Genomic DNA, 17,005 nt, shown 5'->3' on the forward strand with positions numbered 1-17,005 from the left:
TTTGCGTCAGTGTGGTGCCAACTGCCGCTCGTATTGCTGCTGCAGACGCAGTCCGCTGCGCCGCAGCCATAGACCGAATATGGCGGTCCTCCCTCTCGGTGGTGCTACGGAGACGTCCGGAGCCCGGTCTACTTGCGAGCGTATCTTCTCGTGACTACTGTTGCCAGCACGCATGCACAGTGGAGACATTTCTGCCAAGTCGTTCTGCAATAGCGCGGTAGGAATATCCACCTACACGTAGCCTTTTTATACGGCATCGTTCAACCGCAGTGAGCTGTTGATACTGGCCTCTTCGTCAACGTAAAGGCATTCTTGACCCACTCACAGTCCCTCCGTCCAATCTCACAGGTAACTAACGCTCTCGCACAGTACAGCCCGTATTTAAACAAACCTGATATGCAATGTCATGGGGCCGCTATTAGCGCCACGATAATGCGATTTTCGGGAAATCTGAATCAACGTCATCGTTCAGATGTATAAATACGCTTGTCAACGTTCATTAATCCAGCACAACCCCTTCTTGGTGTTTAGATACTTTTTCCGCCACTGCATTATTATTATTATTATTATTATTATTATTATTATTATTATTACCATCTTTTACTAGAAACTTGCTTTATGTCTTGTTCATTCACACTGATGTAACTAGTGTTTCCTATAGGGAACTTCGGATATTGTGCTCATCAGCCTCATGTACTTCTTTGTGCGAAATCTGTCTGATTATCTCTGTGACTGTATTATCTGCATTGGTGTGTGTATATGTAAGCAATTAAGCAGGGGATTAGGAAGGAAGCAGTCATGAGCTATATATTGGGTTTTTATCTAAAGTTTTAACTTACAGTATGCTATGCGATGTTATCCTTCACTCACTAAGATATTCTGCTATAGTTCTTTCACATACATACATACATACAGTACATATACTGCCTGACAAAAACCTGAAGCACCCCGAAGAAATGGTCAGATGTTAATGTAATTTCATACACGTACCCACGGGTATGTAACTGTTTAGAGTGGTATTTCTCTGTGACAGTTAAAACGGCCACCAGTGTGCATTAGTTTTGTTCGTTTTTAGTGTTTTTACCAGGACTGGTAGGGTATATCACGGGCGTGTACAGCGCCAGATGTTGAGTGATCACTGTGAAGGACATGGAGATGCCGCGAACTCCTGTGAGACAGGGTAATCACCATCTGACAGAGTTTGATAGGGGCCTCATTTTAGGTCTCCATTTAGCCGACTGTCGAATCGTGCAATATCCATATCTGTGGGGCATTCGGATGCGACAGTGGCCCAGTGTTGTACTGCATGAGAATGTGAGGGCAGGTGTACTCATCGTCACGGTTCCGTTCGACCACGTCTGACCAACACAAGGGAAGATCGTATTGTCACCAAGCACATCGTAATCCCCTTGCAACTGCGCCTGCCATCCGAGAACAACTCCCTGCAACATTCTGTGACATCCCGCAGATTAGCAGCAGCTGGACTAGGGAATTACCACCTCATGCGTGGGCTGCCGTTAACACCACAAAACAAACGGCTGCATTTGGTGTGGTGCCGTGACCGGGAAGCATGGAGTGCTGATGAATGGCGTCGCATTGTGTTTAGCGATGAATCGCGGTTCTACACTATCCTGGATGACCATTGTCTGCGTGTGTCGGGACGACTGGGGGGAGGTCATAATCTTCTAATGTTCTGGAGAGGCACAGCGGTGTTACTCCTGAATTCATGGTGTGGGGAGCCATCGGGTATGAATTAGAATCACGGCTGGTAGTGATTGAGGGTACTCTGACGGGGCAACGGTACGTCACGGACATCCTGCGTCCTCATGTGTTACCTCTCATACGACAATGGTGCCATATTACAACAGGACAATTCTCGTCCACACGTGGAACGTGCCTTTATGAAGTTTCTGCGTGATCTTGAGGTAATCCCGTGGACAGCAAGATGCCCAGATCTGTCCCCGATAGAACATGTGTGGGACCAACTCGGACGTGATCTCCGTATCAGTGCCAGTATCCAGGATACCAAGGACCAGTTACAAGAGGTGTGGGGCAACTTACTTCAGGAGAGGATACAACGCCTTTATGAAACCCTTACCAACCGAATCAATGCATGCATCCAGACCAGAGGGGGCGCAACGTCATACTGATAAGTGGGCTCGTACTGCCAAGTTCTTCATAAATTTGACTCGATTTCGTAATCACTGTAAAAGCATCACATACTCACACCTTAAGTTTCATTTCCTTTCCTCCTCCCCTTCTGTGTGCTTCAAATTGTCTGACAGGCAGTGTACATAGATTGTTAAGTCTTTCAGCTTCAGTCTGCATGCCTCTGTGAATCAACTAATGCCCCCACAATCCTGTATTTCTACGTATCTCTGTGGCTCCTTTAGTTCGATACCTTATATCCTCAAATCATTAGAAACTGAGTCTAACCGTCGTCACCTTGGTCGCCCTCTATTGCTTTTACCCTCCATGATAGAGTCCATTTTTCGCCTAGGTATTGCACTTGCCTCACGGGACCCCGCCACCGAAGTCAGTTTTCACCAGCAGTCATTCTCGCTACTTTCATGTCTGTTACTTCTAACTCAGTCAGTCATCAAAGAAACGGGAAGCTGTGATAAAGAGGTGAAAAGACGTACGGTATTGTCTTAGGTCGTGCATCAATGGTTAAACTTACTAACATCTGGCAGAACCGGGCAATATCAAAAGCTACAGAGACGCGCTTTGTAGAATCACTAATGTTCTCCGTCTTTTTGTACGGCTGTGAGACCTGGACCGTGAATGCTAAAGACAAAAATCGCATTGATACCTTTGAGATGTGGTGTTGGCGGAGAATGCTACGTGTACCCTGGACAGAAAGAATAACTAATGTTCCATTCTGGACGAACTCTGCGTCAAGAAACGTCTATCTTCCCGTGTGAGTGAGTGTTACCTCCATTTCCTTGGCCACATTTTCAGACGAGACGGAGAGAACTTGGAAAAGATAATTTTGTAAGGCAAAATCGAAGGCAGTAGGCAACCAGGTAGAACAGCAAGTAGATGGATAGATCAGGCGAAGAAGATCACTGGTCTACCACTTCAGATCATATTAAAGAAATGTGAAAACCGCTCGGGATGGAGACATCTCGTCAAGGTTGCAACACGGAAATTATAGAGTTATGAGGTCACGACGTTTAGTAATGAGTATAACGACTAATGATGATGACCTCTAACTCATGAATAAGATATCCTGAATCCACCCAGATTTCACTCTCGTTCATAAAAGTCGATCTTAAAATAGACCTATGTAAAGATCGTTTCTTCCGGGATCTGATTTCCTTCTTACAGAATACTGTTGATCGCAACTTCCAGCTCACTGCATTAGATTTGCTGCACCATGATTGAATTTCACTTACTGTATTACTGTACAATCCTGGGACAATATGCATCTTAAATACTTGAAGTCGTCTACAACTTCCGGGTTTGTATTCCCGAACTGACAATGAGTCCTCTTAGGTTTCTTCCTTACTACAATCACTTTATTCTTGGAAGTGCTAAATGTTCATATCGTGCGCTCTGCACCTCTTTTAAAGTTCCAAAATATTAGGTTGCATGCTTTCTGTATGAAGACCAAATCGTCGGCATTGGCCAAATTGATTACAACCCTCCCGCCCACCTGAATCATTCCCTGCTTCTTTATACCTTGCTGTAAATGATTCATATAAACTATGAACAACGATGGTGTAAGACTGCTGCCTTTTCTAGCCCCTGTGAGTACCTTGAGGTATTAACTCATTCTACCATCCATTATAGGAATTGTGAAGATTCATCCTTTGCCTCGTAACTGTAATTTGTTTATGTAAAAAGGTGCAAAAATATAATAGTGGGAAATAAGAGCTAAGGAAACCTACATCTTGGTTGGCCGAGGGCGGTATGTAAACATAATTACCTTCCAATTTATTTTACCTGAGGCTCAATGTTCTTTGTCATTGTCCATTAGATCAGTTTTAAATTCATCGCATCGGCGCGGTTAGGGGCGCGTAGCAGTGAGCTTGTGTTCGGGAGATGGTGGTTTCGAATCTTACCGTCGACAGCCCTGAAAGTGACTTTTCCGTTGTTTCCCATTTTCACACCAGGTAAATTCTGAGGCTGTACCTCAATTTAGGCCACGGCCACTGCCTTCTCCATTCTAGCCCTTTCCCATCCTTGCGTCGTAGATAACCATCGATGTGGTAGTGCGACGTTAAACCTGTAGAAAAAACTTATCACAAATTCCTAACGCATGGTGGGGGACAATCAACATGTAACTGAACGCACAACGCAATTATTTATTATTATTATTATTATTATTATTATTATTATTATCATTATTATTATTATATTTCCTGTTAGAAATCTATCACCTTGTTCGTCGAACCGCTATGAATTTTGAACATTATTAGCGTTCATGTTGTTTTAATCCTCAGAAGGCGGCTGTCGAGCGATTTATAAAAGAACGCCATTCTTGCACGTTAGCTCATTCAATTGATTCCTATCTAAAAAAGATAACATTTTACTGCACACCTCACGTGATATATATCATTTTATACCCGAAATGTATGCAGCTTCTTATCAGTGACCTTGTAACTTTTATGCCCCATAGTAGCCCATAGTTCTTAGTCATATCAGCACGAGGATTAGAAGGTTACGTGACTGGAAGAGGTATAGGGCTATCAGAAGTAAACGGAAAGAACGTGTTTTATTTAAGAAGCGAAACCTAAGGAAAATTGTGTACAAGCCTTCCACGAAGGTCTCACTTTCATCTACGTCTGTGATTACTCGGAAGCTGCTGAGGTATGGCTGGTGCTAAGTAATTTCATTCGGAGTACGACTAATGCGTCAAGGATGCTATGAAAAATATTACTCATGTGATCAGGCGTCAAACTCAATTTATAAACCATTGAGGAAAACAATTGAAAACTACCTTAATCCTCATCTTGCCTGTTGTTATTCGATTCATGAGCCCATAGACTGGTTTGATGCAGCCCTCCATGCCACCTTTCCTGTGCTAACCTTTTCATTTCTACATAACTCCTACATCCTATATCTGCTCTAATCTGCTTGTCATATTCGTATCTTGGTCTACCCCTATCGTTCTTATCACCTACACTTCCCTCAAAACCAACTGTACAAGACCTGTGTGTTTTAAGATGCGCACTATCTTTCTATCTCTTCTTCTGGTGAAATTTAGCAAAATCGATCTCCTCTCACCAATTCGATTCAGGATCTCTTCATTCGTGATTCTATCTATCCAGCCCACCTTCAGCATTCTTCTGTAACACCAGATTTAAAAAAGCTTCTATTATCATTCTTTCTGAGCTAGTTATCATCCATGTTTCACTTTCATACTTCACTTCCACGCTCTAGACCAAAGTCTTCAAAAACATCTTTCTAATTCCTGTATCAGAAAGGCCTTCCTTGCTTGTGATAGTCTGCATTTTATGTCCTCCTTACTTCTGCCATCATTAGTTAGGTTTCTACTCAAGTAACAATAGTCATCTACTTCCTTTAAGACTTCATTTCCTAATCTAATATTTCCTGCATCACCTAACTTTGTTCGACCGCACTTCATTACCTTTGTTTTGGACTTATTTATTTTCATCATGTATTCCTTCCTCAAGACTATGTCCATAACATTCAGCAATTTCTCCAGAACTTTTGCAGAGTCACGTAAGATAACAATACCATCGGCAAATCTCAGGGTTTTGATTTCCTCTCCTTGACTTTGATACCCTTTCCAACCTCCTCTTTGATTTCATTTATTGCATGTTCTATGTAAACATTGAAAGGGACAAGTTGCAGCCTTGCCCCACTCTTTCCTGCATTGCTGCGTATTTTTCAAAGCCCTCGATTTTTATCACTGCAGACTGATTTTTATACAGAATGTAGATAATTCTCCTTTCTCGGTATCTGATCCCGATCACCTTCAGAATCTCAGACAGCTTGGTCAAATCAACATTATCGAATGCCTTTTCTATATCTACGAACGCCATGTACGTGGGCTTGTATTTCTTCATTCGGTGCTCTAAGAACAGACGTAAAGTCAGGATTGTTTCACGTGTTCCCGCATTTCTTCTGAAGCCAAATTGATCTTCTCCCAACTCAGTTTCAACTTGTCTTTCCATTCTTCTGTAAATAATACGTGTTGAAATTTTGCAGGCATGAGATACTAAACTAATGGTGCGGTAGTTTACACACTTGTCAGCAGTGGCTTTCTTGGGAATATGTATAACAATATTCTGCAGAAAATCAGATGGCACTTCTCCTGTAACATTACATCTTACACACTAAATGGAACAACCTCTCCATGTTGGCTTCTCCAAAGGCAGTCAGCAGTCAGTAATTCGGAGGGTATGCCATCAATTACCGGTGCCTTGTTCCTAATTAGGTCTCTGAAAGCTCTGTCGAATTCTGGCCTCAAAATTGTGTTTCCCATGCCATCAACATCAACAGCCTCTTCTTGTTCCAGAACACTATCATCTACTTCTTTACCTTCTTCTTACCGACTTCTTTCATGCCTAGTACACCTTATTATAGCACTTCAACTGCTTTTTTTTTATTTATCGTCGTACGAGAGCACTTTCTGGCTCATTGAGGAAAGCAGTGTCACACTACCCCACTCTTTATTATACAAAGGTGCTTCCAAAATTTAACAAGACCTTTTACAGGTGTCATATTGCCCCCTAAATGTATAGGGGAGAAAATATATTTATTCTTATTTATAAACTTGTAACGTTACTACCCGCATGCTGTCACATAGTACCAGAACGTGACATGGCAGTAAAATATACTACAGCGACACAATCACTCTCACAGTACCTCCCACCGGGAGTAACGTAACAATTTACGCGTGCTGTTGCCTGCATTTGGCTTGACATTGTCATGCAGCAGCATAATGCCTGTTGAGGTAAGTCCAGATTGTGTTCTGCGAATTGCTACTCTCAAAAAGTACGCACTTCCACATTTGACCACATGCCCATGACCGCATTTTTCATTTTATATTACGAGCGTCTGACGCAGTTTAGGCAGTTTACATAACCTGAGTAGATAAAGAAAAGTACCCCGGAGAGTAAAGTACGAATCCACTAGGGGGAGTGATATCAGTTGCATAGAATATCTGGCTGGGATACCGAGCAGTTATCGTGGACTTAATTGCAAAGAACATAATCAAAGTAAACATAGCAATATCACAAAGTGGTTAAATAAGAAATCTAGGAAGAGAGAGATAACCCCATTAATTAAACAATTCATATATATTGATACGAATAAGGTCATTAACATCGATTAAATTTACAAAATTGGTTCTAATTCCAGATTTCATAAAATATAATATTTAAAGAATCTCGTAGATTGCCAACAACATAGTGAACAACTCTCATTATTTCCAATTAAGATTAACGCAGATTAGATTAACATTCTGTAGGCCATAGCTTCCGAACAGGGAATGATTCTAATTTTACAATAATTTACGTAGATGCGGAGCTGTACAAATATGATAAAGTACAAAAGTATCAGTCATGTAGTTAAACTTCTTCTTTTCTTTGGGTAAGAATAAACTGGAAAATTTTTACAAAGAAAGTAATGCTTAACTAGTGCTAGCGGAATTTTCCCTCGACCCCATTATATTATATTACACCTGCTCAAATTTACAACAGTAACTTTAAATATAATGAAAATAAGGCCTAGAAAATACGTAGGAAGAGAAGTTACCTCTCATATAAACAACAATAGACTTCCGTACCTAGCCTGATACTGGTCTCCGCAATGACGTGAACTTCATTAATTGCGTATCTTCATCAGTTTCTCTCATGTATAGTATAGTAAAACAGAATTCTGTGCACAAAGTTCCAGTGAACTACAATAAGTAATGGCCTCCTGAAGTCTTGTATTACTCATGGAAACATTACTTATTTGATAATGACAGTTTTACAGCGGGAAGGATGTTTATACAAACATGTGAACACAATTAATGCTGTATGCTATTTTTGCATAAAACAACATAATATAATATGAATTTACTGTGAATTCCTTTTACGCCCTTCATTTCCAGTGTGTACCATTCTCATTGGCTGCTACTTGTGTGAAGGCATACTTGGTATCCAGAAGGACGGTAGCTCTTCTTCTTGCAGTAAAGAAATTTAGGAACGTGACTACTGATTCAGTGGAGACACATGCATGTTTTAGGGTTCAAACAATCTGAAACAGACTAAAATCTAAATGCAAAGATGGCCGAGAATAGGTTGTGGCGTACCACCGTTTTCCTTTTCCGTTATTACTGACAAGTTTACAGATAATAGATAATAATTTAACCATTCTTTACTCCATGCCCCTTTACAGCCAATGCAGAGTTAACATAGACATTTTTCCTTACATTTCTGGAGCACTGGGTATGTCACAGCCAATTAGAGTAATTGCAGTCCCTCTAAATTCTAAAATGAATTCATCTACTTTAACTTCTTGAGTTCTGGAGGTAAATCATGGTAACTGTTCTTCTAACTGTTTGAATGATAAGGATTCTACTGATTCGATGATACAGGCCTATGATCTCATCATTAATTATTATTTACAATGTTCAGTGTTTTAGAAATCTAACTATCATATTACTTCAGGAATGAATCAAGACAAAACAAATGACAGTCTATCAGTTGCATCTGCGTAATATTTATGATATTATGTCCAGAACACTAGTTGTCTCACGTAAGTTGTATGAAAGGTACTGAAAGACTTGATGTATCATATGATACCTCAGGCAAGAAGAGGGTTTTGAAGACTTCTCCCACATTCGCATTATCCCTTCTTCTGGATGAATAAAAGTATCCCGGCAGCTCCAAGAATGTATATAAATTAGAATACCCTGAAAGGTGAAGTTAATAAATTGTAAATCTCTCTAGAATAGTCTTTTATGTACGGTACGTCTGCTATTTGAGCGCCTAAGAATTTCGTCAACTTAAGGTAATTTCCAATTGTTCCTGTTTTCAAATTTATACCATAACAAATTACATATAAATGATGTATTCCACTGGTAAATCTATATCGAATTTACTAAGCTTTTAATTACCTATGAGTGTTTAAGGTGGCAAGTTGCTCTGGGAAGGCAGGTAGCTATACGGAATGAAAACATCGATCTACAAAAGTTTAAGTAAATAAATAATATAATTTATAAAGCTGGGTACTAATAATAATCGTATGGCCTCAGCCACCGTGTGCAGACATTTCAATTTGACGCCATATGGCTGTCTGCTCGTCAATTTCGACGTTCCGTTTTACTCTAGGCCCACTAGATGGCGGACCGAGTAAACTGAAACTCTCTTGGGCGTCTATGGCTGAGACTTAGTGAATTTTGTCGGGTAAACACCAAATGTGTCACCAGAGATCTTTTACATGCCGACATCGTACGACATGGAGTGCCGAATGGACTTTTTTTCCGCCCTTCAAAAATCCGACTACCTCTGCCGGGTTTGAATTCGCTATCTTGGGATCCGGAGGCCGACACTCTACCACTGATCCACAGAGGCAGCTGTAGAGCTGGGTGAAAGAGCTTTATAAAGGCGTCACCAGTACGATTCTAAGATAAATAAGTAATAACATAAGGCAGTGGTGACAGGTTCAGCGACCTGGCTAATGCATTTTGCGGTCAGAAATATCTCATATTACTTACCGGTAATCCTTAGGTTCTTACAGGGATATGTATATAATCTGATGACCAGAAAAGTACTATTCGTGTTAAAAGAGCAACCAAACCTCTATCGCATTCCTCTTATTTACCCTTTTACTCTTCCGGTCCATTGTCAGCCTCTATACATAACTCGGTGCCTTTACACTTTTCTGGTCCTCACCCAAATACATACTTCATCCACTTTATCCTGGAAGTTCCCCGTATTCTTCTCTACTCTGATGAATATGCAAAAATCTATTTGGGCTTTCTCTGTTGGCCTCTTTTGACGAGATGACGCCCACTCTAATTTCTTTCGAAGATGTTGATCGGTGGTTTTTTAGTTCAAGCATTCCATTATTATCCTGGAGTTTGTCAAGGCGTACGCATTAGAAGCTTGAGAATATACCATATGTCATAGTGCCTCCTTTACTTCTGGAACAGACATAATATGTCCGTATTATGGTCTCTATGCTAATCGGAAACTAATTTTACCGTCACTGCAATCCATCTCAAAAGAACAGGGCTTTCATACCAACGTTTTTAAAACCGGAATGCATACGTATCGTGATTACATCTGTGTACTAAGCCAGTTTAATTAAATTTTAATTGTTAACACTTCGTCGTAAAACGATTATTAACCGTGAAGACATGACTAGATGAGCTTGCGGCAGTCAAAGTTAACTCTTTATTAAATCTTACACTGTACTTATGAAGAAGGTATCAATGTATTAGCTTCAACATTAATAATTCAAAAGATGTCAGTTAAGTAGCTCTTAGTCAAGCTTCTTTGATAATCAACTGATTCTGCTAAAATAAAAGTATTTAAAGAAAAACAATTGTGAATATTGTTAAGTATTTAAATAAAGTTACGTTTATTCTTCATCACTATTGTGGGAAACTCCTTATCGTCAGTGAAGAAACAATGCTTTTCCTTTCAATTATTTTCCTTAAGACTTGTCACGCCTCGCAGCCACATACGGATATGCAGTCCATGAAAACAATGCTCGTTTTATTCATTTTCCTAGGTGTAAGTGTAAAGGAAAAAAAGCCTTAAATACAACACAGCGTAGGAGTGCGTAAATACGTCACACAAACTTGCTTTCCTACAGTACGGTACGGAGAGGTTCAATTCGAACATTCATATAAGAATTAGAAGGTTGTTTTTTGAAGACTTTCCTCAGGAGTGTGGCATTGTATGGAAGAGACACATGGACGATAACCAGCTCAGAAAGAAAGAGAATAAAGCTTTTGAAATGTGGTGTTACAGAAAAATTCTGGAGGTGAGTTGGATAGATCGAATCACAAATGAAGACCTACTGAACTGAATTGGTGAGAGGAGATCAACTCAGCTATATTTGACGAGAAGAAGAGATAGAATGTTAGGGCATATCTTACGACACCCAGGACTTGGCTTCTGAGCGGAGTGTAGGCGGTATGAATGGTAGAGGTAGACCATGTTATGAATATGACAAGAAGATTAGAGCAGATGTAAGATGAAGTAGTTACACAGAAATGAAAATGTTAGCACAGGATAGGGTGGCATGGAGAGCTGCATCAAACCAGTCTATGGACTGATCACATAAACAACAATAATACCATTCGGCAAACTGTTGGTTTTCCGTTCCCAAAATCACTATTTTTGTGACACCCTTCTTTGTATTTACTGTTTCATATGCGCATCAAACTTCCTTCATGGTGCCATAAATTTAATAAGTGTATTTCAAGGACTATACAGTACATGAAGCATAACTGTTCAGCTTTTCCTCCTTTCAGTGTGCTCCTTCACGTAATATAGATACACTATAATTCATTGGTAAGTGATTTCATAATTGAGAGAGAGACTGAGTTTATTTAATAATTATATTTAATAATTAAAATGTATGTATATTAGTGAAACTGTTACTGTATGTCACGTTCTGTCGTTATTAAAGCATTGTGTATTTTAACATCGCAAATTCCGTGTGAAGTATTACATAGACCCACCTCTCCGGATTCCATTCAATGTATCTTCCTTTTGTAAAGTTAGGAAGAATAATTGATGAAGTACCAAATGGAAGAGAGTCTTTTTCTTCTACATTCTATCTCATTTCTCTCAATTTGGTGTGCATTTCAATTATATTACTACACCGAAATATATATTTTGTTAACTATCAATTAGTTTTCTTAAACTGATTGCTTTCAATTTACTATTCATCATAGATAGGGATGTATCATTTTTGTCTTATCGCAATTTATCATTTATACCATTCCTCTATTCTAAGTCCGTATAGAATTAGGTTTAAATCTGTGGTCTATTGTGGTTTTAAGTGTGGCAAGCAAATCATTCCATAATTTTATGAGTGCACACACAATTGTAGATTCGTCTGCACGGTTCTTTTCCTTTCACTTTAAAAATACAGTTCTAATGGTATTAATGGAAAAGAAAACAAAATTGAATCCCTCTTCTGTTTTATACTCAGTATGGTCCCTTTTTAACATCATAAGCCGTGATCTTTCAAAGAGCCTGTGGAACTGTATTTTTGAAAAATAAATTTATGTTTTGATGTATGAGCTGATCAAATATCGTTGTTGATGCTGTTGTTTGGCGACTTGCTCAGGCTCGGAACCAGAAGGAGAAGTCCCGAGGAACTTCAGCTTCCAGAGTACGTGTCACCTGGCGCTGGATATGTGTAACAACAACTACAGCTGTCGAATGGCCCTTCAACCAGTGCTTCACTTCTGCGACTTGTCCAGATGTAATCGAGAATCATGTATGGAGAAACTCCAGAATTTCTATCGAACTGCGGAACTTCGCTGGAGTCTCGAGATCGCCTTCTGCCTTTGCAAGTGAGTACAAATTTTCATTATACAGTGATTACTGGATTTTGATAATTAAGATATGATATACTAAGCATCGTGTTTGTAAATACATTACACTGGTAATCCGTTTTGTGATACGACTTACCGTTTAGCCAACAAATAGCTTAAAAGGAATGTCTGCACAGTAATTAAAATTACCTCAATATTTAGATATTTTGGGGGAAAAACGGAAAAATTCGAACATCTTGGAATTTCTCCGTCGGTTACAGGCTAAAAGCTATAATTTCGCCAAATTTCAATTTTCTAGCTCGCCTGGCAGATTGTGCCGCCATATTGACTTGGGGGAAGAGGGATAAAAATTAGGAAATTCACGATTTTTTTAGCCCACGAAAGCTGTTGATTGACGCTTTGGAAAAATTATACGACTGCGTTCTTATGCTGACCCAAAATTTGTAGACCCCCTGCGAGCCCCTTTCGGGGAATTCTGAGAATTTTCGATTTTTCTAGGGATGCTGGGGTCATCCGCTTCTGCGGTACCAAATTTCAAATTTCTGAGATTACTGGAAGTGCCTCGTTAATTCACGTCTATTTTCATTTTTATACCTTTATATATAGATCGCTCAAGACGACTTGCTTTTATATCTATATATATAAAATAACTTGTCCTGACTGACTGACTGACTGACTGACTGACTGACTGACTGACTGACTGACTGACTGACTGATTCATCATCGTCGAGCCAAAACTACTGGACATAAAGAGATGAAATTTTGGGGATATATTCATATTAAGACGTTGGTGCTCGCTAATAGAGGATTTTTGGATATTCCTTCGCTAAGGGGGTGAAAACGGGGGTGAAATTTTAAAATGAGTTGCTCTATATCTCAAAACTTTAAAAGTTTACAGATGTAAAAATTGGTATTTAGAATCTTCTTTAAAAATAAGGAAACACGTATTTTTTTGTTTTCAGAAAATCCCAATAGGAGGGGTGAAAAAGGGTGAAAATGGGGAAAAATGGGTTGAATGCCTTTAATCAGGATACCGGTACCTATATCTCAGAAACTGAAGATATTACAGACCTGAAAATTGATACTTTTGATCTCTTTTAAAAATAAAGAAACACGTAATTTTGTGTTTTTGGAAAATCCAATTAATGGGAGGGTGAAAAGGGGGTGAATTTTTAAAATGAGTGAATCTATATCTCCAAACTTTTAAAGTTTGCAGATGTAAAAATTGGTATTTAAAACCTTCATTAAAAATAAAGGGAAGACGTATTTTTTTGTTTTCGGAAAATCGCAATAGGAGGAGTGAAAAGGGGCTAAAAGGTGGTTGAATGCCTTTAATGAGGCTACTTATATATCAGAAACTGAAGATATTACAGACCTGAAAATTGGTGTTTGGGATCTCCGTTAAAAATAAAGAAACACGTATTTTTTTGTTTCTGGAAAATCCAATTTAGGGGGGTGAAAAGGGAGTAATATTTTAAAATGAGTGTATCTATCTCAAAAATTTTAAAGGTTAGACCCTATATATGTGAAAATTGGTATTTAGAATCTCCTTTAAAAATAAATAAACACACGTATTTTTTCGTTTTTGGAAAATCCAAATATTGGGGGGTAAAAAGGGGGAGGGTAAATTTTTTTAAATGAGTGTGTATACATCTTAAAACTTTAAAATTTACAGATGTAAAAATTGGTAGTTAGAATCTCCTCTAAAAATAAAGGAAAACGTATTTTTTGTTTCCTCTAAATCCCAATAGGAGGGGTGTAAAAGGGTGAAAAATGGGTTGAATGCCTTTAATGAGGATACATATATCTCAGAAACGAAAGATATTACAGAACTGAAAATTTGTATATGGGATCTCCTTTAAAAATAAAGAAACACGTATTTTTTAGTTTTGGAAAATCCAGTTAATGGCGGTTAAACAGGAGTGACAAATTGGGTGAATTTCTGAAAGACTATATCTACAGAATATCTTGGAAACGTAGAATGTTACAGACGTAAAAAGTGGGTGTTTGTAATCTCCTGTAAATCTAAAGAAACATAGGTGATTTGTGTTTGGAAACTCCACTTAAGGGGAACTAAAAAGGGGTGAAATTTTAAAATGAGAATTTTTGCACTTTATCTCAAAAAACTTAACATGTTACAGAAGTGAAAAATGGTATTTTTTATCTCTATTAAACATAAAGAAACGTGTATTTTTAGCTTTCGGAAATACCATTTGGGTGGAGGGAGGGGGGGGGTAAAAGTGACTGAAAATGGTGTTGAATTCTTTTAATTAGGCTACTGATATCTCAAAAATGAAGATGTTACAGACGTGAAATTTGATATTTGCAATCTGCTTTAAAAATAAAGAAACACCTATTCTCGGAAAATCCAATGAAGGGGGGGGGGTGAAAGAATTGAAAAATTAATTGAATTAATTGAATGAGAATACATACATCTAATAAAAACTAAAGTTGTTACAGACGTGAAAATTCGTATTTGGATCTCCTTTAAAAACAAAGAAAAACGCGTTTTGGGGGGAAACCATCTTGGAGGGCGGGAGTGTAAATTAGTTGAATTCCTTTCATGAGGACACATAAATCAAAAACTGATGAAGTTAGAGTCGTGATAATTGGTATTTAGAAGATCCTTTACTATTAAAGAAACAAGTATTTTTTGCGGGAAAATTCACTTAGGGGGGGGGGGTAGTGTGAAATGAAGTGAAAAAAGTGAATTACTTTTATGGGGATACTTATATCTCAAAACTGAAGGTAATAGACCTGAACATTGGTGTTTGAAATCTTCTTTAAACATAAGAAACAAGCCTTCTTTTAATTTTTTGTGGGAGGGGGGGGGGGTGCCGGTAAATAAACTTAACGGCGGTGGGGTGTAGAAGGAGGTGAGACCAATTGATTTTACTGTTCTTAATGTACTTATAAGGATCCTCGGCAGCGCGCCGGCCTCTCACAGGTGGGTTCCGTGGTTCAAATCCCGTTCACTCCATGTGACATTCGTGCTGGACAAAACGGAGGCGGGACAGGTTTTTCTCCTGATACTCCGGTTTTCCTGTCATCATCCATTCCAGCAACACATAATAATAGTAATAATAATAATAATAATAATAATAATAATAATAATAATGTTCCGGACCGTCGTCAAATGTGCGGACCGCGCTGGAAACGGCTCCTGGACGGGTAATGACTAAGAATGCAGTCCGGCCGCGGGTTCAGTGCCTTCTAGGCACCCAATATGACACCACGCCGGATCTCCTGAAGGATTTTATCAATATTTAAAATGATTATAGGAAAAGATGGCAAAGATTTACGGACCCAACTGACCGGGAGGAATACCTGAGCCTAGCCCGGGAAGTACGAAATCGATTGCTGGAAAAGAAGATTGAAAAATGGGAGGAAACATGCCGTAATCTAATAGAAAACGAGTCAGATCGGGAATTTTGGTGGGTTCTCGCAGAAAACGAGTCAGACCGCGAATTTCGGCGGATTATATATCTAAAACAATAAGCATTCAATTATAAATTTCAGTATAATACCGTAGCGAAGCACGGGTATCTTGCTAGTATACATATATATACAAAGATAGATAAGCAAAAGAACGTTCATTAGTGCAGACCTCCACTTCGAGATTCACTACTCCTAAACGGTACATCATATTAACAAACGGTTTACGCTATTAGACGCCCCTTTTATCTTTATATTTGTTTGGTTCTAAAATATTTTCTCGTATCTCCCACATTTATGGGTTAAATTGAGTTCGAAACTTTGAATAGGGTAAAATTTGAGTACATTTTTAACGCTCTACATTATTTTTGCATACTTACATATATGAGCTAGAATCATGAAATTTGGTCCACATATGGCCTTCGATTGTGCTCTAACTTCCTAGAGTTAGTTCAGTTTCACAAGATTGTACGATGGTGTCTATGTGCTTAGATACGATCGCATAATATCCCTGCGCTTAATAACTTATAAAGGAAGGTCCATTTTGTTGATGAGGAAGAATTTTTCATATTATGCAGCTCTATTCATAACACATACAGCTCCTAATATCCTGCTTAATAATAATCTGGACATGATAGTGCTGATAATAACATATTTTAGTAATTTACGTAGCACTTGCGTACGCAAAAGCATTATACATGTTGTCAAACACCTGAAATTCAACTTATTTCCAAATGCAGTATATAGTACCGTATAAATATTTTAGTGCGTTTAACAGGGAGTAAACATTGGCAACATTCATCTTTATCCCAAGGACAGTGCAAATTTATATGTTTCGGTCCCACTGACAGCAAATTCAATTATAGACAAATGTGAGAATAATGTTAATAAATTAATTCATAATATTACTCTAAGAGAATTTTAATTTTTAAAAATAATGGGCTTTGTAACCGTTCGTCAATAACATTAAACTTCACCTTCTTCAAAATGTTATCGTCATTCGCAAGGCTAAAGGAATGCAGATGAGTTATTCTGTCTTCGAAAGAAGAAGGCTGTAACTTCTGTAGACATGACATTACGTTACGT

The 17,005-nt window shown here is 38.6% G+C and overlaps 1 protein-coding gene across 1 annotated transcript in view; it reads left to right on the forward strand.

The window, feature by feature from the left end:
- Window positions 1-17,005, forward strand: part of Gfrl (Glial cell line-derived neurotrophic family receptor-like) — an 846,523-nt gene that overhangs the window by 581,252 nt on the left and 248,266 nt on the right. Inside the window, exon 7 of the mRNA XM_068226097.1 lies at window positions 12,274-12,502. Within this exon, the coding sequence (XP_068082198.1) occupies window positions 12,274-12,502 (229 nt within the window). The remainder of the gene's footprint in view (window positions 1-12,273; window positions 12,503-17,005) is intronic.

Source organism: Anabrus simplex, chromosome 2 (genome assembly GCF_040414725.1).
Source record: "Anabrus simplex isolate iqAnaSimp1 chromosome 2, ASM4041472v1, whole genome shotgun sequence".
NCBI classification, from domain to species: domain Eukaryota; kingdom Metazoa; phylum Arthropoda; class Insecta; order Orthoptera; family Tettigoniidae; genus Anabrus; species Anabrus simplex.